Source organism: Nestor notabilis, unplaced genomic scaffold (genome assembly GCF_000696875.1).
Source record: "Nestor notabilis isolate BGI_N333 unplaced genomic scaffold, ASM69687v1 scaffold30203, whole genome shotgun sequence".
Lineage (NCBI taxonomy): Eukaryota > Metazoa > Chordata > Aves > Psittaciformes > Psittacidae > Nestor > Nestor notabilis.
This window is the reverse complement of record NW_009923031.1, coordinates 58160-83381: the sequence shown is the minus strand read 5'-3', so window position 1 is coordinate 83381 and position 25222 is coordinate 58160. Positions and strand designations below refer to the sequence as shown.

Below are 25222 nucleotides of genomic sequence, written 5' to 3'. Positions count from 1 at the left end.
CAGTATGGCCTCTATATTATTTGACCAGGCTTTATTAAGCCAGAGATGAAAGTCAATAAATAGGTCTTGCTTTTTTTAAATTTGGTTAGGGCCTAACTAAAATCTGTAGATTGGCTTCTGTACAATTCACTCCAGAAACAAAGTCCAACCATCAAGATCTGAGAATTTACACTGTTTTTCAATACAGTGAGAGAAATATCTCAGTTTTCTTTGGAATCTGTGCTGAGCATCAAGTGTCCACTCATAGTCTGTTTAGCAGAAATACATAAAGAACAATAAGCATGCTCCGGAGCCCTATTTCACTCTCCCCTCAAACACAGGTTTGCACAGTGCAGCCAGAAACTGCTTGCAGGTAGCAGAGAAAAGCTAAGGAGGAAAAAAGACCTCATTTTTGGAAACTCGTGAATCTCTTCTTCAGGCTCATATAACAGCACCTGATTTGGAGGGAAATACTAGTGAAGGGCACAATTCAAAGTACTCGCTGTAGTGGTCTTGGAAATCTTTCACCTTGCCATATATGAATGGTTCAAGGTCTTACTCTCTGGAAGATTCTCCGCTGCTGCCTTCTGTGAAGTTCTCTTGTCCTTTAAATAGGTTTGACTAAGCTCAGATTAAACAAAGGAAATAATATGATGTATGAATGTAAAATAAGGATACTCTCCATACGGTGATGCTACGTTACTGTTTAAACAGAACTTAAACAGAAAGCCTCCACCAGTCAGGTTTTCCTCTCATACCAAAACACCAGAAATTTCATCAAATTGAATAATAGAACTTACTTTTGTCATCATCATAAGATCCTCCGGAGCTATTACTGTACCTTGATTCTAGTCGAGTATGTGCTCTGATTACATTACTGAACCTTCAAATAGAAGAAAAATCTTTGTTAAAAACACAGACTGACATTGAACATCTGACTGCTTACTCTACACAAAAAGCATTTCCTCAAGCATGTACTTTTATACTACAGTAGACAGTAATGTGAATGTAAGGCTCTTTCTTTCTACAAAAGAGGATTTTTGCAGCCCGTTTCTGAGAAGTTCTAATGGTGTGCTCCAGAGTTACAAGCTTTTAAAATTTAGCAGATGGAAAATTCTCATGCTGCAAAGGTGTGATTTTCTTGAAGTAAGAAACTGTGCTAAGGCTTAACTGACATATAAACTGTTCACAGCTAGTACTTTGTCACAGCCCCTGTTCATGGGTAAAATTCTGGCAACTTGCTAATGCAGTAACTGACTGAATAGTCCAAAGTCAAGCCTGTACGAGTATCAAACAGCAAAAGCTACAGCAGATCACCCTTCAGTAGGAAAATCCAGCAACTGCCAGAGCTAATCTAGCAGATGAGTTAAGGGATACAAGAGACAGAACAAACTCTTCTTAGCTGTCCTCAAATCTGCCACAGATCCATGATAAGCTAACTTTTAGTGGTGATCTCCTTCGTTGGGTTTGAGTGAGAGAATATATATATATATCTGTCTGTGCTCAGGGATCTGGTGGCCCTTAAGCTTTGTATTTACTCCTTCGTTGTTTGTCAGTATGTACCATAAGCAGCAAAAGTTGAAATTGTATGTATGATTTCTAAGCAAAATATTTGACATAGCTTTTTTCCATAAGGCTTAATTTTAATACTACATTTTACTCACTTTCCGTGAAATCAAAAGATATGATCAAACCTGATTTTTCATAAAGATTTTAGTAGTCATTACTTGGTACACACTCGTGACTTTCTTTCTTTGCAGATAGTTCCTACAAAACCATAATGTACTTAGCGCAATTCATTCAATGTATTAAACAAATGTTCCTCTGCAATTTATTATTAAACAACATCAGGAACTAGAATCACACAAATAGGGTTTGGGGTTTTTTTGACTTCTATATATGCTTTTTTTTTTAAGATGGTTTTACTGGGATAATGCTGCTTAGGATCAGTCTGAGCATCAGAGTTCCTCACAAAACAATACAGAACTTTGCCCAACATCTCACCCTTAGCCTAGGAAAACACATACATTTGGGGAAAAAAAAGACAAATCAAACAAACCACAAACCTTTCATCAGTCTCTTTCACCATTCTGTTCTCCTCTACATCAGGAAAACTATCTTGGCCAGCTACAACAGTGTTGCTGCTAGAGGTGGTTCCTGTATATAAGATGTCAAGAAGAACACTTGTTACATGCAGCAGACAGTATTTACAAAGCAAAGGAAGCCCATGACTTAAATTTTCTTAGCAGCCGCAGTCAAAGTGATCATCCTGCAAGTATTTGCACGTATGAATGAACACTGTTACCTCTACAAATGAGGACTAATGACATAAAGTTTACATGCTTTGAGGGGTTGATTAACATAATTGATGCTCTTCCACTCCTTAAGCTAAGCTCATTCTCAGGTGACATAAACTATTGTTTTTCAAGAATTTGGCAAAACACTGACAAGGTTAAACTGGGGTTGGTCTCTTAAGCATCTTTGACTACTGCAGCTTGGAAACAGCACTAGGCTCTGAAAATAGAATCGCCACACAGCTGAGGCTCTCTGTTTTCAGGAAACTGCTGCTTTGGTGTGTCTGCTGTGATGACAGCATTGATGGTGACTTCTTGTTCTGAGAAACTAGTGGTAAAAGAACCACCTCATGTGAGTTCACCAGCACTGGTAATATCCTATTAAAATAGTTGAGAGAATAAAGCATATGTTTACAAAGTATATACAACATTAAGAATCAAAAAGGACTGTAATTTAGATGTGCAACAGGGCCCTGAAACTTGCACTTTACATATACACAAATCCGAATGGGTACAAAAGTAAGAGGTTTTTGTTTTTTTAAGAGATGAAGACTCAAAAGAGCAGGAAAGCATAAATGAAAAGTATATTTAGGTCATACCAGAAGCTGCAGCTGAGGCTTTGTTACTGGCAGCAAAACGGTAAAATGGAGGGTTATCACAATGCTGAACTATTGGGTTCACCGGGTCTGTTTGCTGCAGCTCAAAAAGAAGCTCTTCCATTGTCTGAATAGTGTTGTTGCGACATAGATATATTGCAACCTTTTTTATCTAGAGAAGAAAATAACGGTTAAGTTCAAAGTACACTTCTGAAGAAACCAATACACGTTACACTACGCTACTGAAAAGAGCTAGAAGGCAAATGTTACTGTGGGTCAACACAACCACACAACCGCATCCATCTTGTTCATGTCGAAATAAAACTGCTCACTCTGATATCAAGGTATTTTCTTCAGCAATGTGAATCTGTGATCTAATTATGCCAAAGTTTTTGCTTACCTTCCACAAATGAGCTGTTTATGTGTATAAGCATATAACACACACGTATAAAACCCACCTAATTTTGTACCTATCATTTAAGGATATCAGCATTAACTCTGAATGACACTCAAGGATTTATAGTTTCAGTATGCGATTTCCACATGATGGATTTTACTCTCTTGAATGGAGCAAACTTCTCATCTAGAAAGCTAGATCCACCTAAAACTTCATGTGTATATTTCCAGATACAGTTGATGGGAAAGAGATAGCCAGAATAGAAGCCAGGCTCTGAGTAGCTACTTAGATCTGTAACCAAAATAATAGAACATAGAAAAAAGGTAGAGTGATTATGTATACAGACTTCATGCATCCTGGTTTGAAAAATCTGAGAGTATCGATTGCAGAAATTCTGGGAATTTTTATAAATCTTTTAACAAGACCTCAGACTTTATTATATGCACTGCAGCAACGAGGGCTGTTGAGATACTGAGATGGAATTAATCTGAATTCTTGCAGAAAAAAACCCTGATGCCTATTAAAAGCATAGACTCAGTATGGCTCAAAACCTTTTGATTCATAAACTGCTGAAGCTGGGAAACCATATGGGAAAGCATCCCTCTGTGCTTGCCTTCTTGTTTTTAAAGATGTCCCTAAACAGATGGTGATAGTGGAGCTGATACACTGGATTGAACTGCCTGTTGGCCTCACCAAGTATTGCTATTCTTACACTCTTAAATACTTTTGTTAAAATAACTTCCTGACTTTTCCCTCTTTTTTTCCTCTCATTTTCTTTTGCTTAAAGTAGAGAAGATGTACATATTCAAAGTCTCTTACATTCTACTGTACAAAAAAACTTCCCAGAGACCTTCCAGATCCAAATCCAACTCCTTTCCAGAGCTCATTTCTAATTCGGCTCACAGTGACACTTCCACCTTCTTTCGTTCCAGAAGGGGTCATGTCCCCGCCACTAAGTCTTTGCTGAAGAGGTTTCTGAACCGTAAATATTCCATGAAATCTTTCAGTACGTGTGTGAAAGAAAGGACAGCTCAGCATTTTGCACTAGGGCACTGGGAAAAAATGCTTAAAGAAACTCTAAGAGACAAAGCAATGAATTTAGCTAAGTATAAGTAAATAATATAAAAAAAAAAAGTCAGGCATGCTTTTAGCTTGGACCCACATAGGCAGAACAGATGGCTGAAGGCATGAAGCAGCTGGTGACTGCCTTGGGACACAGGGGGCTCCAAAAGGAGACCGGTAGAGTGGCAATCTTGCAAATGCATGACCTTTTGAGCCCAGGTGAGTTGGAACGGCGCTGATAAACTGTACAAATTATCTTTATTACCTAATGCGTATGTGTTATCTACATGATCATGGAAGATACATGTTTACGGTATCAGCAGTCTGTGTAGTCAGCAGAGTTAGGTATGATTTCTTATCTGTAAACTCCAGGGCATTATCAAAACACTGAACAGATGAGTGTGATGAGCCCAGTGTATTTTCCTACTCCAGTCAAAGCTATCAGTTAAGGGTGACTCATAAGCACAGACAGGCTTCCCACAGAAAACTTTTTCAGATTTTGCAAAATCTGTGAATCAGACTTTAACTCAGCATTACAAATCACAGACTAACCGGGTGGCAGAAAACACTGAAACCTTCTCAGCTGTAACCACCAATGAAATCCTGATTGTCTTGTTAACAGCCACTAGAAGCCTGGGAGGATAAGCAGAAAAGTCCTGCAGGCAAAATAGCAGATGCTGAACAGATGAAGCTGGAGATGCTAAAACAGACTGCTGTCTTTGTGGAGTAAGAGGACCGTATTGTCCTGTAGGAGGACAGCTCCTCCTGATGGAGGCCACCTTTGAGCCTGATCCCAAGTCTGTCATAGGTTGCAGGATCAGTCAGGTTAGAAAGAACCTGGGAGGACTTAGAAAGTTAGAAAGAACCTTGAGTAGGACCTCCTACTCAAAGATGGGCAACACTGAATGGAGAGCTTCTATCACCCTCACAATTGATGGAAAGTTCTTCACTACCCTCAAGACATTTGGGATCAACCCTTTTGTTCTCTCATATAAATCTTGAGCTTGTTCTTACATCAACTCCACTTTCAAATGGTACAACACAAAAAGTTTCTATGGTACAACGTCTTGAATATTTTTATGAGCTTCTATATTTCCTTTATTCTACTATGCATAGCAGTCATCCTAAACACTTGAAGAAAAACATTATTTCAGCAAATGTAAATGAAATATGTTTATGAGACTTTTTATATGAGTTTAATCACATTAATACTAATTTCAAATTTATTTCAGGGAAATCAATAGAAAGAGACTAATAAGAAAGCATACTGTAATTGTACTGGAAAATCTACTAAATTTAGATTCTGTCTCACCCAGCAACTGAGCAATGAGGAACATGGGAATGGAACTATCTTGCTTTTCTCAGACAGCCCTGATTTTATTTTAACTTGAATAATAACAATATCCTGCACAGTTTGACTTGCACATTGCAGGAACAGTTATATAATTCTTGACAGCCATGCAAAGGCAAAAGTTGGTATGGTAAGGAGCTTATGATGGTTAGCTATCTTATGTCTCTTGAGATGAACCACAGAGCGCCTTAGTCTGCTAGAGGAGGAAAGAATGTAGCTAATTGATAACTGTGAAAAATTATAAGCATTTAATATTTTTGCTTCTTTTTTCATGCAAGTTACCTCTGAACAGTCACTCTGCCTTTTTAATAAAATTTTAAAGATATAGAGATTGCCTACATTTATGCATTTCTGACACGAAAAAATAGTTCTAGTATTTTTTCCCATTCATTCTGGCAATTTATGGCCAGTCCCTATTACTGGCCCCTTACACAGACATGCAAAGTTGCTCTTTGCTCGAAAGGAGCCCATGTCTTGCTTGAAATGAGGTGTGCTCTGCTCATGGAGACTGATACTCCCACTGCTCAGCTCCTTTCTTGAATTTCAGTTTCCTGGCTCATTTATTCCCATGATGTAATTTGTACAGTATGCGAGGGAGTATGTTGGTATTTCTCTTTTTTGAAACACAAATTAATTTTCTGCAGGTGATTGATAGGTGTTTTCTTCATTAAAACCTGTGCAACCAATTGTAGATAAAATAAAGCACAAACACTTACATAAGGTAGAAGGATGGTATCACTACTAACACCACACAAACTAATGAGAAACTGCAGTGTTATCCTAAGGTTGTTACTCCATTTTTCATTGTTGGCCAAAGCATTCCAGACATTTTCCATCTCTGGTCCAGGAATTTCATCTCCATACTGCAAAGGATCATAAACATACATTTCCTGAAATATGCAGAACTCCAAACTAAGACACGCTCTTTGAGAGCATTTTCTCATGCAAAACCAAGAGTAAAATACTGTAAAAAGTGACAAACCAGTATTTTTAAAAGCTACCTGTCAGACTTCACAGCATACATTCTATTTAAAAGTAATTGGGTTCAGATCCACAGACTTAAATCACAAAAAAAGCTACATCTACGCTGTTGCTGGCATCTACATCTGCTGTCGTCTACACTGACCAGTCCAAGTGCCAGTCCCTCTATCACACAGACAGCCTCAATGCTAGGTCAATTGATATGGTTTGAAGAAAGTGTATTGTTCACTCTGGAACAAAAAATTTGTGTGGTTTTGGAAGCAACTTACTCTAACTGCTGCTGCTAGGCAGTAAAGTGCATCACAGCTGTTTTGAACCCATAAAATTCTGCTAACAGTATCCTAGATATTCCATACCATCAGATAATTCATGAGCTAGTGTCATGCCCTGAATATGCAACAAGTATCAAAAAAACATTCTGGTGGGCTGAAGTACAGCCCCCACATTACTGTATGAGACATGCTCATATGACAAAATGCACACAAATTAATAATGATGTTTTACTTACAGGGCCTCAATATGAGGCAAGATCCAGAATCTACTGCTATGTAGCATGGATACACACGTTCTGCGTGAGAGAGGACTAACCCTGAGCAAGTTAGGAAATGTGAACCATTCTGTCCCAAATGACATAGGTACCAGCCATTGCTTCCTGCAGTTTATGCATTTAGCAGTTTAGACATATACACTGAATCTGGCAAAAGCAGTGCCAGCTCAGGCACGGCACACTAGTGCCTGCAACTCAGCAAAGAGAAGGAAAAGATGGATTCCCAGTACCTTCTCCACCAGCTGCTTAGGAATTTTACATGAAAAAGTAATCGGGAAAAAAGGAATTCCTGGTCCTTCATCAGGACCTTGGACGTAAAATATCTTCCCTTTTACAAAAGAATGCTTTAACTAGCACCTTAAAAATTTACACTTTTTTCCTTTCCGCTCTCTTAAAGAATATTTAAGTGTTTCCTAAAAAGTATATGAACTTCAGTAGGACAAATTCCAGGTGCTTATTCTCATCCCCAAATAAACTTTCATCTGCTGCCTTAGACATTAACCCATGAGGTGACAAAGGAGGGAACTGAACTTAGTTCCTCTATAAGTAATCCTTCATGCTCTCACTATGAAGTAGTTTGGGTTTTTTTTAAGAAAAAGGGTAAAACACTGTTCATGTTTTGAAAGAGAACAGTTTTAGGATTGACCGTGAAAGAAAAAGCGAAGGAACTTCTTCAAAAACAAGGTTGTGTCTCATTAGTACAGAATGTTCCCATGCAAAATGTCTTGTATCAGAGAGAAGAAACCTAAATACCTTTTGCTTAAGAGACCTAAGTTGGAATATTTCAGAAATTGTTTTACAGGTTGGTTTCTTTGTTTTGCTTTTTTACCTTGGCTGTCATATACATGAGATTATTAAGAACCAGTGAGGTGGCCTCAGGAGAGCCCCAGCCATTGCCTTTTAGTCCATTTGTGACTGCTATTTCCCCATCTTTGTCTTTCAGTTCATCTTCTGGAGTAGTAGGGCTTGAACCAGGGAGCAGCAGCCTGTTGTCTACAAGTTCAATATTATGAAGCCATGGTAGCAGATAGGTAAGCATGATCTGTCTTCCATTTGGATGCGTTGTTGGAAATCGCTGGCTTACCTCTAAAATTGTAAAAGTTGAAAAGGCCAACGTATTAGTTTATGAAGGAAACTTTAAACACACAATTGAAATCAAATTTCTGACATTCGGTAGGCCACCTGATGGTTTTTACCTTGCAAACCACAAGCATACAAAAGCATGTACTTGAGCTTCCTGAAGAAAAACATTAATTTAATGTTCAATAATAGAAGCAATTGGTCAGGTCTTCCATCTAAAATAACTAACGTACTCTGGGCTTAGAAACAGAACGTCACGCCTTGTTACTGTGCCCATATTAGGTATTAAGTAAAACAGATGTCAATAAAGAAGAAAAAGGATAATTCAGTTACTGGCAGGTACTCTAGACTTTCAAGAGCTTTTGGAGAATTACAATAAACATACAAAAGTGTTCTGCAGAATTACAAGTGCCCCATCAGTCTCCACATTTCTAAGCTATAGTTTAAATCTTAAGGTACTTACTATACTGAGTTTACAAAAACACCTTGCATATATTAGGAGTCTTATTTCCTGTGGGGAGGCCTATAAAATGTGTAGTTGGCTGCCACTCCAGGGGTGTTTGTATAAAGAACTTTATATAGTTTATAAAAATGAACTGGAACTGTAAGGGAAAGACATTTGCAAAATCTGGGTAAGAAATACAGTGACAGGCTTCCTGCCAAGGTGAACCACATTAGCTCTCTTTACCAGAATTCTTCTGTAAAATCAGAACAGTTAACATTCCTTTTCTTTCCTCATAGCCTGTTTTTAAAAATCTTCAAGACCTACACTGTTTTCTCTCCTTATGATTCTACATGTATGGAAAGCAGCTCTGATTTGGACTGTGTATCTGAGTTCTTTTAAACAACACAGCCTCTACAGCAACATGAATAGATGGTAACAGGAATAATGAATGTGTGCTTTTTTTTAAGATCAGTGAGCCATCAGAATTTCCCCACACCAGTTATTTATAACTCATGATATCTTGGGCACTGTGAAATGGATGATGTATTGTTCTTTTACCCTTTCTCAGACCCAGTAAAAATAACAGAATGAGATTTTAAGAGCCATTAAGAATTCCCACGATTGCAGACAAAATCATTCTGTTATTTAAGAACCAGAGCAACACATTAGATGGATTAAACCAGACAGATACATCCCAAAGTGTCGTTATTCCCAGGCACAGTCTCAGAGTGGGCATATTCTTAATGGTGCTCCTGCAGGTCTGATTCTTTAACATTTTTCTCATTAATCCTGAGAAAAGGTATTTCTGATAAAATGAAAAGGATACTAAGACTTGTAGAAGTGACAAATAACAGAAGGTAGAGATCATGCAACCAGAGTGATCTGAATCATTAGTAAAACTGGATATAGGCAGTCAATCTTCCAAAGTTGAAGTCATGTTTATACAAAATGAAGAACTCTATCCTCCCAAGTATCATCTATATAAATGTATGTATAAGAAAGATCATTGTACTTAACACAGGAATACATTATAGCAGAGTTCACCAATGTCACTTTAACTTGCTCAGGGCCCTTGTAATTTCAAAGTTACCCTAAGATGGCACAAGCAGCATAGAGTCCCCAAAGAGGGTTTTTAAATAGCTATTCTGTACTTTATATCAGTACCTCTAGGATATATATATTGCATTATTAAATCTGATTTGACCTGAACCAGAATAAAACCAGGTCAAGCTAAATTTATAAACAGAATTGCTGCTCACAGGTGGAAATGTCTTAGCAGTCTACCATTTGTACAAAAAAGTAAAATGAATATAGTCAAATAGATATAGGTACCTGAAAAAAGTGGAAGGGTGAGTTCAGGATACATCCTTGCTAGTTCATATGAAAGAAGGGCAAGTGAGACACTGTAAAGAGGTGGCAATGGACCATGTGTACCATACAAGATACTGCCTGGTCTTTGCTCAGCTACCTTTTTTGAATAAACAAAAAGCTTTGATTCAAGGATCTATAAAAGAAAAAAAACATGTAATGAGACAAAAATTCATTGACTCAGGAAATGTCAGCATTTCAAGTTTAGATATCAGAGAATGATCTATATGCTTCAGAGTATACTCTCCAAATTTGAAAGATACCATAACTATTATTTTTCCATTCAGTTTTATATAAATATTCCTGTAAGAATTTATAGCCAAGACAAAACTAATTGTTTATTATCAAAACAAAACAAAAAAGCAAATAAACAGTACTCTGTAAGAAGTTCACAAAAAAACCCCACAGACAGGAGGAAAAAAAAAGTAGCTGATACATGCCTGCATAAGTTGCATGGAAATTTCATAAATCTCTCTGTTGGTGTCAGATGCTTTGAACAGCACCAAGTTTAAAAGCGTCACTATATCAAAAGGATAGTTCCTAGAAGAATAAACAGTACATTTTTGTGAATGTTGGTGAGCAATGCATATTCCTCTGATTTACTCTGTAATATGGTCTAAAGAGAATGTCATCTTTCTTTTCTCTGTTCTACCACCAGAACATGGGAAAGGCAGTTCTTATGAATACACGCTGCTTGATCAAAGGGCCATCTGGTGAATGGGAAGAAAGAAAGGATTATTTATAATTACCTTAGACTAATGCTTAGGAATGCACTGAGTTACCCACAGTGAGAAATGCAATACCTGTGTCTATAGCTGTCAATTCATTTTAACTTATAACATGAACTGCTTACAGAACAGGCCAACACCAATGAAAGAAGATGGGTAACATGAAAATTTCCAGGATAAAGTACTTCTTAAGCCAAGCTGCAAGTAAAACAGTCCCTTTGGAAAAAAGACACTATTTCTAACATGAACATTCCTGGATGTTAGACAGTTTTATCAAAATTGTTTACAAAGTGTAAACAAGAAATACAGCTTCAAGAAGTCCACTATCTATACAGTCAACATTAATTGTTAGGGTAAACATATTAAAGTGTTAACTTAATTAGAATATTGATAGAAGAGCAATTCACATGTTACAATATTTGGATTTTCACTAAATAAATTTCTGCTTTCTCATCATCATTTGTAAATGCACCTGATTCAATCCTGAACTATCATTTTCTCATCCTATATTTCAGCTACTATGCTCCTGGATTGCTACAGAATTCCTATTTGGACATTTTGCCCTTGCAGCTCAGAAAGCCAACTGTATTCTGGGCTGCATCAAAAGAAGCATGACCAGCAGGTCGAAGGAGGTGATCCTGCCCCTCTACTCTGCTCTCGTGAGACCTCACTTGGAGTATCGTGTACAGTTCTGGTGTCGTCAACATGAAAAGGACATGGAGCTGCTGGAGCAAGTGCAGAGGAGGGCCATGAGGATGATCAGGGGGCTGGAGCACCTCCCGTATGAAGACAGGCTGAGAAAGTTGGGGCTGTTCAGCCTGGAGAAGAGAAGACTGCGTGGAGACCTCATAGCAGCCTTCCCATATCTGAAGGGGGCCTACAAGGATGCTGGGGAGGGACTCTTCATTAGGGACTGTAGTGGTAGGACAAGGGGTAACGGGTTCAAACTTAAACAGTGGAAGTTCAGGTTAGATCTAAGGAAGAAGTTCTTCACAGTGAGGGTGGTGAGGCACTGGAATGGGTTGCCCAAGGAAGTTGTGAATGCTCCATCCCTGGTGGTGTTCAAGGCCAGGTTGGACAGCATCTCGGGCAACATGGTTTAGTACAAGATGTCCCTGCCCATGGCAGGCAGGTTGGAACTAGATGATCTTAAGGTCCCTTCCAATCATAACTATTCTATGATTCTATGATTTTAGTGTTAAAAATATGGCAAATACACGTGTGGCCTGGGACATTCCAGGTAATTACAACTGCTAGTTGCAATCTATCCTCTACACCTGTCTCTCTGTCCTTCCACTAAGTTCAAAAAATAATAATAAAAAGGAAATTAAGGGAAGCAGCTTCTTTGTAGAAAGACAGACATCAGCAGTGAGATGCATTACTGCTCTTTTTACATGTAGTTTAAGCAGTCGCCTCACTATACAGGCTCATATACAATAGAGGAAAAACTGTTAACAGCTTTCAGATATTAAGAAAAATCCCAACTTGCTAGAAATTAAACTTTCCCTTCAAAATAAATCATGCAAGTCATAGTCTCAATTTTTACTGTAGGTATGGGAAAGATTAATTTTTAGGACACAGTGGCATAAGTGACACTACCCAAGGAAAAAAAAAAAAGACTGCTGAAAACCAACAACACTAGCTGAACCTCCAGGGTTTTTTACTTTCGAAAGTGTAGATTAATAGACTAATTAATACCTGCTTCCACACACAGTTGCAATGGCTTTGAAACATCCAGAGGCAAGCTGGTATGATCCAGTATAACATCGATCTATAGCCCAGTTGAAGAGATTGATTTGATCAGGATTCAGTTCTAGCAATAGGACTACAACTTCACAGCCAAGCTGATGAACCTGAGCAAAAAAATACATGTCAAAACATGACTGGTGAGATCAGGTATGTTCATTGTCTACAACTGTGAGTGAGGCAGGGAAAACAAGGGGACAATGAAGTATCCAAAATAAGTAAAATGAAATCAGAAAGTTTCAAATAAATTATTTTTAGGGATAACAGAATTGAAGTGTGACTCAGCTTTCAATACCCTTTACTTGAAAGAAAATTATATGTACAAAGACTACATGAATGAAACGCATTTTCGAAGGAGACTTCCGAAATTAAGTATGGAAAAAAGCAGAACCTTTGGAAAATCTGTGATACCTGACAGGTGTTCTTGGGCAGCTTCCATTTATATTGGTTAACTAATTTGTTAAATGTTTACTTTCTACTTCATGTGAGTTTCATAGAGTGACACACTTTCATGTTTATCCTTCTTTTGACTAACACTGAAGCAATGCAGACAAACAACAATACCTTTTGCAAACCTGAGATTACGAAACTTGTATGTTTAATCCAACTACATCAAACAATCTATCAACTCTCCCTACGGACCTTGTATCACTTAATCCTGGTACCACCACCACTACAAACATTGCACTACTAAGGTGTGGACTGTGCCTTTGTGTTCCTTCAGTAGAGGATAGTACTGAACACCAAATACTAATGCCTGCTAATATTCTATCACTCAATGTAGATAGCTACTTTAAAGACTGCAAATGATATTTAATGTTAACAGCCCAGGTAGGATCCCTTTCATCTTAATCTGAACTGGTTGCATAGGCAATGTAGTTTACTTACAGTCCTTCATTACAATGATTAATCATGAATTACAGTGATTAGCTTTGGTGAAACAAATATCACCAATCATATCGAAATTTTGCATTTCAAGGGAAAAGTTAAAAAAAGTGATTTTTGTCCCCAGCAGTGATCAATTAGACATGGTGATATAATATTTGTTGATGATAATGAAAACATGTCAGGAGGAAAAGTGTATCTTTTCCTTTCTATTGCTCTGTGTGTTTCCTTCCCACATCCATAGGAATTTCAATTATACATATCACTTATACATATCTTTATAGCTCCATCCCTAAAACATTCCAAAGTCTTACCTGTTTTCTGAAAATTTTCTCTCTAGCTATCCCTTCTTCTAATTTGTCCAACCTTTGTTATCATAATCAATTGCCATTTCTACTGCATGTAGCCTCTAGCTGCTCCACAAGCCTTTAGGTTTTGCTATCTGCATTTTTTTAGCAATCACAATCACCTGTGCTCATATGAGACTTCCAGGGAAAACAGCAAGTCAAAGTGGAAGATACCACAAAGGGAAAGATCATTGTTCTTTATCTACTTGCTGTAAATCACCAATCTAGTCCTCCTTAATTAAAGACATAGTCCAATCAGCTATAAATACAGAAATACGACTGGGTAGTTATAAAGCCAAAATCCATCTTCACATAAATGGAAGAGAAAATTACAGCAATAATCTATTATATGCTTTTAAAAATAAAAATAAAATAAAATCTTCCTTTCCTGAATCATTTATCCTCTTGACTTCTTTGGAAGATCTGCCCACTCAACTTTCACTCAGATTTGTTTCACCAGCATCTATGTTACCAAGCAGGATGGGATTTTACATTCTTATTCCACAGAAACTTGAAGCAGGTGGATGAAAATATACCAACTCGAAATACAAATATTTTTCAGCTTGTGCCATTTTTAACCTTTCTTTATCAGCAGATGAAAAGCCTGAATTTCTCTTGCAAGCAACACTGAGCCGTAATGTAATTTTTATCTTATTATTTACCTATGTTATAATTTCAGGAATAGTTATTCTTTTACTGTTTAAATGCTTTTAAATTAATTATACCTTTGTATTAGAATCTTGCATAAAGCTATTGTTTCCTTCTGAAAATACAATGTGTACACAGTTCATAGGGTCACACACTCTTCACTCACCTGGTACACAGAGTCAAATTATTCATCAGTGTTGCATTTTGGTGAGTACTTACACGTAAATCTTGACAAGCCAGAATGTTATCAAGCCATTTGTAAAGATACCCGTCAGGGGAAAGACCAACATTATCAAACACAGGTCCACAGCAGAGCACAGCTGACATGGCCTAAAAACACAAGAAACTTTATTGACACAAAAAAGTAACATAAATTAACCTTTCAGAATTACTTGAGCCCGGATCCAGGCTAAAAGGAATCATAGAATCATAAAATAGTTAGGATTGGAAAGGACCTTAACATCATCTAGTTCCAACCCCCCTGCCATGGGCAGGGACACCTCACACTAGACCATGTCACCATTTGGTTTTCTTTTGAAGAGAACTATGGTGAAAATGGTGACAGCGGAATTTGCTAGAATTCAGTAATTATGTTGCTATAAATACTGCTGAATTTAAGATAATGCTCAATAAGGATTTTGGAATAAAGCCCAGTTTTCCAATTCTTCAAGATACCTTTTATCATTTTACCCAGTCTTCAAAAATCAAGCTACAAAACCAATACATATGCATAGATGTTTCAATAGTATTTTTGTGCAAAAACTTAAACTGTATAAGTGATACAACTTATAACAAGTATGTAAGCTATTATTTTCCTGGTTTTTAAAATAATTAGTCTTGAAAACTGTCTACAAAGAAAAAAATGCATAACTTCACTAGCTTAAACTGATGTATTCTGTGATAGCACTGGATATATACAAGCTCACATCAAGCATATCAATTCAAATTTCTGTGACATAAAAGGAAATAAACACCACAATTACTTGTATTTTGACTGGAAAATTGCTATTACTGCTTTTGACAGTGAAACTTTAATACCTTTAATGCACAATACTGGTATCTTGTAATCTGGTGATTTCTATCACTGTAGCGGTCCAGCGGTGTGAACATAATACTGAAAGGTCCTGCCCACTGGCTGAATAAGATGAACAGGTGATGCCTCAAGCTCTGCTGAGGGAAGAGAAATCTCCTGTGGTGAACTAAGTGAACAGAAATAGAAATAGTTGTGATTTGTTAATGTTAAATGAACATCTATGTGGCAGAGATGGTGACAAGAATTTCCAATTTCTACAAAAAGGGAGTTTTTCTGAAATATTTAATATACACTTACTCCAAAAGTATCTAAGCTCCTTTTAAAAATCTAATGAAATGAACAAGATGCATCTTATTTCTAAGAACCTTCAGTTCTGAATTAGTGTGTAGTTCTACAAACGTGTACATTTGACCTTAGAAACAGCATGCAGGAAATAATTATAGATCGGGCTTTTCACTGCCTCTTGCATTCCTTTATTGGCAAATATTTACTTGTTTTTCCAATCCTTTAAATGCAAGCTGAAAAAACATGTATGTCTTACTCTAATACAATTATAGGTAGGGACAAGAAATAAAAAAACCTGGTGCCTTTTGCTTATCAAAGAGAGAAATATTTTCTGAACAGCTGAATTAAGTGAGCAAATGAAAAATATCTACAAATTCTTAACCATGTGGAGTAAAAAAAAAAGAAATCTTTTGAACAATCGTTTTAATTCCCCTAAGGAAAACATGATGGCAGAGGCAGTAGTACATTTATTGAAGAGACTGGAAAACTGCTCCTGGCCAATTATTTTCCTCCTAGGAACTGTGCTGGAAGACAACAAATTCTAAGTAGACAATACTAATTCAAATCAATATGAGCAGTGGCTAAGGATGATGGATGTTGACACGATACATGTTTGTTTGCTAGGAGTTAAATGTTATGGCTTTGTTAGTTATTGATATATTTTAAAGCTGTCTTGTTAGCAAAAAATACATCTGCGACTTGTTGAAATGAATCATTTATTATTGTATTCTCTCAAAACATGGCCGTTTCATTGCAGAAAACGCATACAACATGGTCATATGCCTGGTATAACATGAGAATGCATGCAAAGAGGAAGGCCTCTGCAAATACTCATGGCAAAGTAACTACTAGAAAAACTCTGTATTGTTAATGTTCATCATTTAGAAGAGAAACAAAGGAAAGAAATTCAGTATTTTGTTTGATATCAGCAACTAAGAACTTGATGCCAACTTAGTTCAAAGTAATTATTTTTTTACTGTCTTAAATAAGAATAGCAGGGATGCCCTGTTTTCCTTCTTTTGTTCAACTGTTATGTAATTTTTATGTATCTTATAGCAGAAAGCAACTTCGACAAAATTTGCACATTGGAAACCTACATGAAAGCGTTTGTACATTATTTATTCCCTTACTTTTCCTCTTTTGAATTCCTTTGTATTTGTTGCTACCAATGCTGCTATGTCCTGTCATAAATGATCTGGAGATAGTAGATTTACATAGGCTGAGTAAGCTCCAGAACTTATCATCCAGTAATTACATGGAGGCCTTTTAAGCAGACTTTACTTTTCATTTTTTGCTAATGGAATTATGTTACATTACTGAAGTGATCTTGCAATATATAAAAAGCATGAAATGAGTTGGAGAAATCTTTGCTATACAATTGGAGTGAGATAACATGGGATACAGTCTCAACGCCTCAGGCATGTTTTTCACTATATTGAATATTGTACATTTTCTGCACCTACCTATATTCTTCAAGGCCTGTCTGAGTTTATGAAGAGTCTGGCAATAAAGTCAAAGGGAAGAAAATAAGGCCTTATGTCAAAAAAATCTGGAGACCCTAGAGGTCACAGAAAATTTCTTTGCCCAGCTTCTAAAAAGGTGATTCTTGGACATGAACATTACAAGCTTCGTCAAGCTTACTGGTTTTTATTTGACTCTTAATAGATTTTTGAACACATTTTTGTCCATGTTCCCCTTTACATTTGTCACATGACAATTCACAAGCAGTGAAAAAAGCATAGGGAAAAAAAAGAAATAAAAAATTACTTCAATATATATTAAATGCAATTTTATAGTAAGTTGAGATAATTTAGCAGCATACCTGGAACACACTGAATCAAGTTGGCAATCATTGCACTGAAATGTGCTCTCATATCCTTAAGGATTTCGACTTCTTTATCATTTTCAGCCTCCAGAAGCATGCGAGTTAGATCAACATACTCTAAGAACAAGGCTCCAAGCGCTAACGTATCTCTTTCTAAGGCTCCGTTTGTACTAGCATAAAGGAAAGTTGTACATTAATATAAAGTAACAGTGTAGTTATACTACAGCTTTCTGAAGAAATGCATAAAAACCTCCATATCTGATATATCGATTATACAATTCTTCAAAGAACATACCAACATAAACCCAGTGTTGCAAACACTGAAAATTATTTCACTTAAAGATCAATATTTATGATGAGTTGTAGTCCTACCTGTCACTTATAACACCGGCATCAGCAAGCAGCTCAAATATTCTCAGTAACTGCAGTCTTAGTAGATCTCGGCGTTCTCGACGTTTCTTGTTCTTGGAATTTAAAAGAAGAACCATTTTTTCATATGTAGAAGTGCATACATAAAACACTAGTAACTTCAGAAATGTCAGTCCAGTAGTGAGATTTAAGAATTCCAGTTCAAGTATGCTCTTCATGAAGGAACTTGACTGCTTTTGGATATTTCATCATAACACTGTGCTTATACATTGACACAGAAATAAATATTCTCAAATTCTTGTCTTTGTAACTATTCTTGAGCAAACTCTTAACAGCTACTTTAGTCCTCATTGAAAATGTGGAAATGAAATAATGAAATACTGAATATAAAATAAGTAATATTCAAGGTTCCTGTGCCAAAACCCATGCTATCATCAAGTAGCTGAGACATTCGTGTTAGCTTAACACCACCTAGTTTGGGTGCCAGAAGCATTGTAAAGCACAGAACAATTATTCAGACCCCAGGAAAATATTTTAGATTAGCCATTCTTGAACTTGGTGATATTGCAGCTACATTCAAGTTACCTCCTAGCAGATGCTGCTCTAGTACACTCTTGGATGTGTTGACTGCAGTGGTTGTACACACAGTTACCATACTCCTCCCATAGAACAGCACTGCATTTTTGTCAACTGTTTTATTGTATCTCATTGTCTTCTAGAAATCTGTCCTTTCTGTCCTTTATTTTGCTTTCAAAGATGTGGATGCAACAAAGCCTTTTCTTTGCTGAAGGGCTAAACCGACTTGCTTGTATCCTGCGTCTCCACTAACCCAAAACAAATGTGAGAAGGTCAAAAAGCTGTTACTGCACTTAATTTGCTGCCAGAACAAGAAAAGCTCAGAGAACCTCAGATTTTCCTTTTCAGAAAGTAAGAATGGCAATACTGAGTCAGATCAAAGATCATCTAGTACACTGGTTCTGCCTATGGCCAGTAGCAGATGTCTGTGAGAAAAAAACGATACTTTCCCTGGTATTCTGACCCAGAACTGGCAGTCTGCAGCATCCTAGACAAAGCTTTTATTCAAATCATTATGCCATTTGATTTGTCCTATTCAAAGCCCTGGTTTTCTCCCTTTACACCTTAAAGGTTCCAGGAAGCACATGTAGAGAAAAAAGTTTTATTATAATGCAGTATTCAACAGGCAGAGCTGCCTCCCGGAACAGTGTCAGAGGCAATTTGGCAAGCTCTGTGTCAGTGCCCACGTGGCAGATCCTGCATAATGTCCATTTTGGTTTACCCCTGCAGCTCTTGCCTGTGCTGGTAATCCTCTTTCTAGTCATAGCATACGTCAGTTCAAGGATGTTACTTCTGATGTGTTGGATACCTGCCTGCCGACATGGAGGCTTGCCATGCTCTCTAGAGCTAAGTGACCCATACAGTCACTCCTGGGTTTACTGGTGGTGCTGCTTGCAGGAAGGTGGCCCAGTTTCTTCGTATCAGGAGGAATACAGGAATTAAAATTGCAGTCTCTTTTTCCCGTATTCCTCTACTAACATTTCCATGTGCTAAATTTGCTCTTACAGCACACTGTAAACCTCTACATTCTCTTGATTCCTTTCCTGAGGGTAGAATGGATATGTGTATCTCTAGAAAAGGCCTTTCAAGTCTAAGTTGTCTTCAACTTAGATGCAAAGGGAAATGCAGAGGCAAGAGGCTGCACTAATGTGTATTAATCCACTTCTGCCCAGTATCAAAAGAAGTGACCTTCAAATCAGAGACTTGCACAGGGATGGAAGGCACATGAGTGAACTGAGGTGTGAAGCAACACAGAGTGGAAATGGTAGTGGATGTTTGCCAGAATTATTAAGAATTGTCCACGTAAAGCTTAACATGAGTGATGCACCCACCAAGTGACTTAGTTTTTAGCTGAGAACCTATGTCCACCGATTCATGATTTAAGTTCTTGACCACCATTCTCTGAATGGCTTCTGCACCAAAGAGGTTACCATTATGATACGTTATTGAAACTGCTGTGGAGGACAGAATAGTGAACATAGTTTGAAGCTGCTTGAGAACTAGGTAAACAAGCCTGTGCAGAGGACAGTATTAAATCAACAACATTGCTTTCTGTACACAACTGTGCAGACTTCTCGGCTGCATGGACCCAATGCCTGTGTTTACACCGGTAAACAGAGACAGGGTCTGTCTGTGGCCCTAGAGGCAAGTAATGCAGGCTGCCTCATATTCACGCTGCTCCAGAAGATCTTAAGAAGACTGGCTCTGTCCACACTGCCTAGAAGGACTCATGCAACGCCTCTCTGGCCCAAGGCATGATGACTGTGGCGTGATGACTGCCTGTTTTCTTATCACAAACTGCCTGCTCTAACCTGAGGGCTTTGTTGCAGCAACTTGGCTCATAGGCTGCTGCACACAGGGAGATATGTAGAGGATGAGGAGAAGCATACCAGAGCAAAAGCAGCTGGGGTAGTTTGGAAGACTCTGTCTGGTGGCATGGTGCCTTCTGGGCTTGCTCCTTTGAGCGAGCTACCTCCAGAACCATCCCAGATTTCTGTCTTCCCCACTTAACCGCATAGACATATCCTGTAACTAAACTGCTTACTTGAGGCTACAGAGCCTATCACCAGAGGTGTTTAAGACAAGGTCTATCAGAAATGACAGAAGAGTAGTTCATACTTCCTTGGACCAACTGGATGATCTATTGAGATCCCATTAGCACTACTTCCTATTGGAACAAGAGAGTACTACAATGGAAGTGAAAACACTGATGAATTTGTCAGTTAACCTATTGTATTTAGAATGAAAAAATGTAGTCAGCTGAAGTTGAACTAGATAACCTTGCTTACCCTGCAAATAAAAAGCACATCTGAACACTGGTGTGAAATGCGCTTGCAGCCCAGCTGTGCTGCAAATTTTTCCAGATATTGAAAGTGGATTTCCAATATACCTGAGCTTCGTATGAGGAGGTTCCATATTTAACTGGATTTTTTTTCCTCAGAATGGATTTCTATACTGCACATTTTGTATTACTGATAGAATTACACTAGGTTTTAATGGAATTATTTTAAGTTATGTTCTTACACACAATTAACAAAATTCTTGTAGCACACAGATCTTAACTTGCTACTTAGTACAAAAGAGTATCTTTGTATTCCAAAGAGACAGAATTACTACTTCGAAATCAATTTTTTCAGTTTAAACAATCTATTACATTTAATTTCTCCAACTAACCTCTGGTCTTCTTTCTAGGGCTTCTTTCATTAGTGGGTGAAGTTCTTCTACCAATTCCCTAAAAAAAAAAAATAAAAAAAAATCTTTCCAGACAAAATCTAGTGTCCTCTGGAAAAGATCAATATTTTATTCAATACATAAACCCATATGTCTAAAGCACAAATACAAATTTAAGTATATTTAAATTACATCAAAAATAACACATTTGGATTATAGGCAAATAATTGAGAATATGGTAAGTGGGGAAGTACCTGAAAACAAGGGAATTTGTTCTTCCAAATCCTAATACAAGTGATTCTGTTATTTCTATGCTTTCAAGTCTCATCAAAGGCACTAGCTGCTTTAGTAAGACTCCTACAGATGGAGTTCCAATAGCCTAAAATATATTAGGAAATTATTGACATTTAATTGTCAGAATTATCAAGTAAATACATCTTTTTTAAACAAAAAAAAAAACAAACCAACCCACTGTCCAAAAATTAATATGTGTTTTAAAGTTTGCTGAAATTATTTTACTATTATGGATATCAATATACCAGTCTAGCTAGATATCTGCTACATCTCAATCATCTCAATAAAGCCTAACAAGTAAATAAATCTGGGAAACCTCTTTGTTTTCATTTAGATCATTGCAATTTACTTGTTGTTTCATTAAAATATTCCAGTCATTGCATATGTGGAGCTATTGTTCCTCTCAGGTTGCTACTACTTAAAACTGTATTTCATATAATTATTCCCTCATGTCTAACAGGCATAAAATGTTTATTCAGAAATCTGCCTTATTGCTCAGTAATGTTACAAATTTACAGACTGGCATGCTCTACAAGGAAAGAAAGGGGATGACCAACTAAATTTAACTTCAACACGTATGTCCAGGACTTCTGTATTTTGAATATACATCACCCAGAATGCAATAAAACATAGTATTTTGAGAATGCCATGTATTTTGCCAATATTTGTTGACACATAATGTCAATACATGTTATCATACATTTTAGTAACTAATTATGTGCCTTATGCAATATGTGTACATCAAAAATTTTCCCTAACTGATATACTTCAACAGGATAAGATTTTGCACGCAGATGCAGTTTAGAACTCCCCTAAATGAATAATTTGTTTGAAATAGGATGCATTACCTTATTATCATAGTTCACTGTTCCATCAGGAGTGGTAGCCATGATCTCCGGTGTTGAAGCACGCAAGTGTCCTGGACTCATAATACTGGGCTTTGCTACTCCAAAACAGAGAATAAGGTAGTTTCTCCACAAAGTAACATAATTGTCTCCACTGGTTGCTGTACTTGTTTTCTTTGCATTAACAGGAATACTAGAATTTAAAAATAAATTAAAATTATCAAAATCATTCCCCAGTCTTAATTAAACAGTATTTTAAAACATTTTAAAAGCAAATAAAACATGCTACATATCCACCAGCTGCAATTCAACATGCAAAAAATCAATGAAGGTAGAAAACTAGAGTTTACCACCTTACAAGTTGCAATTATGAAACTTAAAACTGAATGTCTGGGTAGTACCTTGCAGGATTCATGCACTGATACTGAAACATGAGTCAAAAAAAAGCTTGTATTAAAATCACACAACCCATCAAAATGAAAATTAAATGCAGATTGCCACGTACTTTGGATCCACAAGAGGCATTATCAACTGTAGCCTTGTGAAAGCATATGGCCACGCATAACTGAGAGCTGTAGGACAATGTTTTGGTAAATTCTCCTGCCTAAGAAAACTGAAGAGGCAGAGAACCCATGGGTCTTTTACAGACTGTGCAAATATCCAGACATGGGAAGGACTTTTCACATCATAATGGCTATTTACTAGGACAGCATTCCACTCCACCAGCCACTGCAAATCCACGCTGTGTGTTAATGGGATTGTTGTCTACGGAGAGAGAAGATAAAAAACCAAAGTTACAGCCATTTATTTCCTGCATGTTCCCGCTCAGTACTTGTCTATATTTTCAAGCTCCATGGCCAACTTCTGTTGGATTTTTTAGACCAACACTTTTATGCTTCCCATCACATGGCCATTTCACTCAGGAGAAGCTTTTTACAAATAGTGATAAGAGCTACCTCATTATTTCCCCTCCAGTTCTTCGTTATAGCTCCTATTTACTGCGATAGGCACAGTAACTTTCTATAGTATATAATGATTATGATGACCAATAGACCAATACAGTCTGTTACTTTCTATTCTACCTGCTGCCATCACCCAGCCACTGTCTCTTATATGATGCTGTAGCCTGTTAGAGGTATAGGCTGTCCTTATGTTCATTGTCTGAACAGCCGGACGGAGCCTTAGCCCATGATTAAGACACCTACATGCTACGACAATATGATCAAGGCCAATGCTATTAGTAACTATTCTTCAGAATTCATTGGGGTGTTTGAATATGTCTATAAGGAATTAAGAGACTTAAGCAGGCACTTAAGCAGTTTTAATCCACTTAAAATCCTTTGGTGACAAGTAGGGTTCTCTTATCAACAAACCATTTCTCTACTGTAATTTAAATTTTGTCCTAAGAAAACAACTTTGTGAAATGAAAACTTAGAACACATGTATTTTTGTATCCTTATTATTCATTTATCAGACCTCAAATAGAAAGTAATAGTTGCCTGCATCCTGCACCCATTGTTATGAAAGTAATCACTAAAATACCACTACCTGCTGTACTTGTCAGAAATCAGGTACACAGGCAATGCATTTGCTTTGCTATGTTATTAATGCATAGAATTAAAGCACAAAACACAAACCTTCACCTATAGAAACTGTAACAAACCCAGATTTTGCTCTTTCAGATGAATTTCCTAATTCCTGGGTTGCAGAGTCAGATTTTCTCTTGCTTGCTCAATTTCTGATCTCTCAACTTTATTGTTTTCAGCTGCACAGTGGCCTGACTTCACCATCAGTTTCACGTGCCCTTCCTACTTTGGGAAAGTGCACACATGTGGCAAGGACTGACTGTTGCTTTAAACTTAATCAGGCTGAAAAGCGCCCAAAACTCATAGTTTCTGCTCTCTGGACAAGGGCACTAATCTCTAAAACAGTATGCAAAAGAAGCTGCCGTATGTATCAGTTCCTCTGCTGATACCTCTTTATTCAAAATGCTTACTGCCTCTCTGCTTCATCAGGCCCATGAGAAGAGTGAAAGCAGAGATTCACCTCAGCTGTGAACTACTCCAGAGTTTAGGCTTAGGTTTGCAGGCAGGGCCACTTCTGAGCATGTGAGGGAGCTAAAGCTTATTCCCTTCTGGAACAGATGATAGCAGTGAGTAACTTCCAAGCATTCCACGTTTCAAATAGTCGTGGCAGTACGACTTTTTTAATGGTTCTTTTGGATACAGTTCACAGGTCCAGAATCTAAGTAGCTTTGATTATAAATTCAGTTATAATATTTTTTCTATATGTAGTACAGTATGATTATTTTCATCAAAAAGATCGTCTGGGATATTGTTGAGCCCTGGAGCTCTCAGGTAGATGGCTGGAGGTCTTAAAGCTGTATCATTTCTTTGATTTCTAGCAGCTTCATTTTTAGTTTTTCATGTCTGATACTTGTTATGACCGCATGCTATGTAAACACTAGCAGTAATGGTAAAGTAATACTTACTGAATCTGAAACAGCCACATGAATAAAACTTTCAAGAATAGAAGAACTCAACTGATCCATGACATCAATCATGGGCCTGTCATCATCCTGCATAACACAAAGAACACAAGTATACCTCTCTCCCGATCAAATTATTTCCCTTCTTATTTTTCTGATACATAAACCAGAACCACCTAAAAATTGTAACATTAAGTTTAAAATGGCTGAAAAAAATCACTGGTAATGATGGGTGCATTTTGTCTGTGTCACATGAATCTCAGAACCAAATCCAGGCTGTGGTTTGAAGTAAAGTTAATTTGTGGCTATAGCTCACTGCTTACTGAACAAAAGCACATATCAGAAAATCCCAAAAGACTTTGGATAGCTGGTATCAAACGACT

General features: G+C 37.3%; 1 protein-coding gene across 1 annotated transcript in view; it reads right to left on the bottom strand.

Annotated features, from left to right (window-relative positions):
• FRY (furry homolog (Drosophila)) overlaps positions 1-25222 on the bottom strand; it is a 134829-nt gene that overhangs the window by 53618 nt on the left and 55989 nt on the right. The window contains exons 21-37 of the mRNA XM_010011901.1: positions 24843-24929; positions 22857-23116; positions 22355-22544; positions 21467-21591; positions 21216-21273; positions 17970-18061; positions 17595-17767; positions 15493-15653; positions 14674-14784; positions 12527-12681; positions 10541-10640; positions 10065-10236; positions 8037-8293; positions 6396-6542; positions 2873-3041; positions 2046-2136; positions 780-862 (exon numbers count right to left, since the gene is read on the bottom strand). Of these exons, the coding sequence (XP_010010203.1) occupies positions 780-862; positions 2046-2136; positions 2873-3041; positions 6396-6542; positions 8037-8293; positions 10065-10236; positions 10541-10640; positions 12527-12681; positions 14674-14784; positions 15493-15653; positions 17595-17767; positions 17970-18061; positions 21216-21273; positions 21467-21591; positions 22355-22544; positions 22857-23116; positions 24843-24929 (2431 nt within the window). The remainder of the gene's footprint in view (positions 1-779; positions 863-2045; positions 2137-2872; positions 3042-6395; positions 6543-8036; positions 8294-10064; positions 10237-10540; positions 10641-12526; positions 12682-14673; positions 14785-15492; positions 15654-17594; positions 17768-17969; positions 18062-21215; positions 21274-21466; positions 21592-22354; positions 22545-22856; positions 23117-24842; positions 24930-25222) is intronic.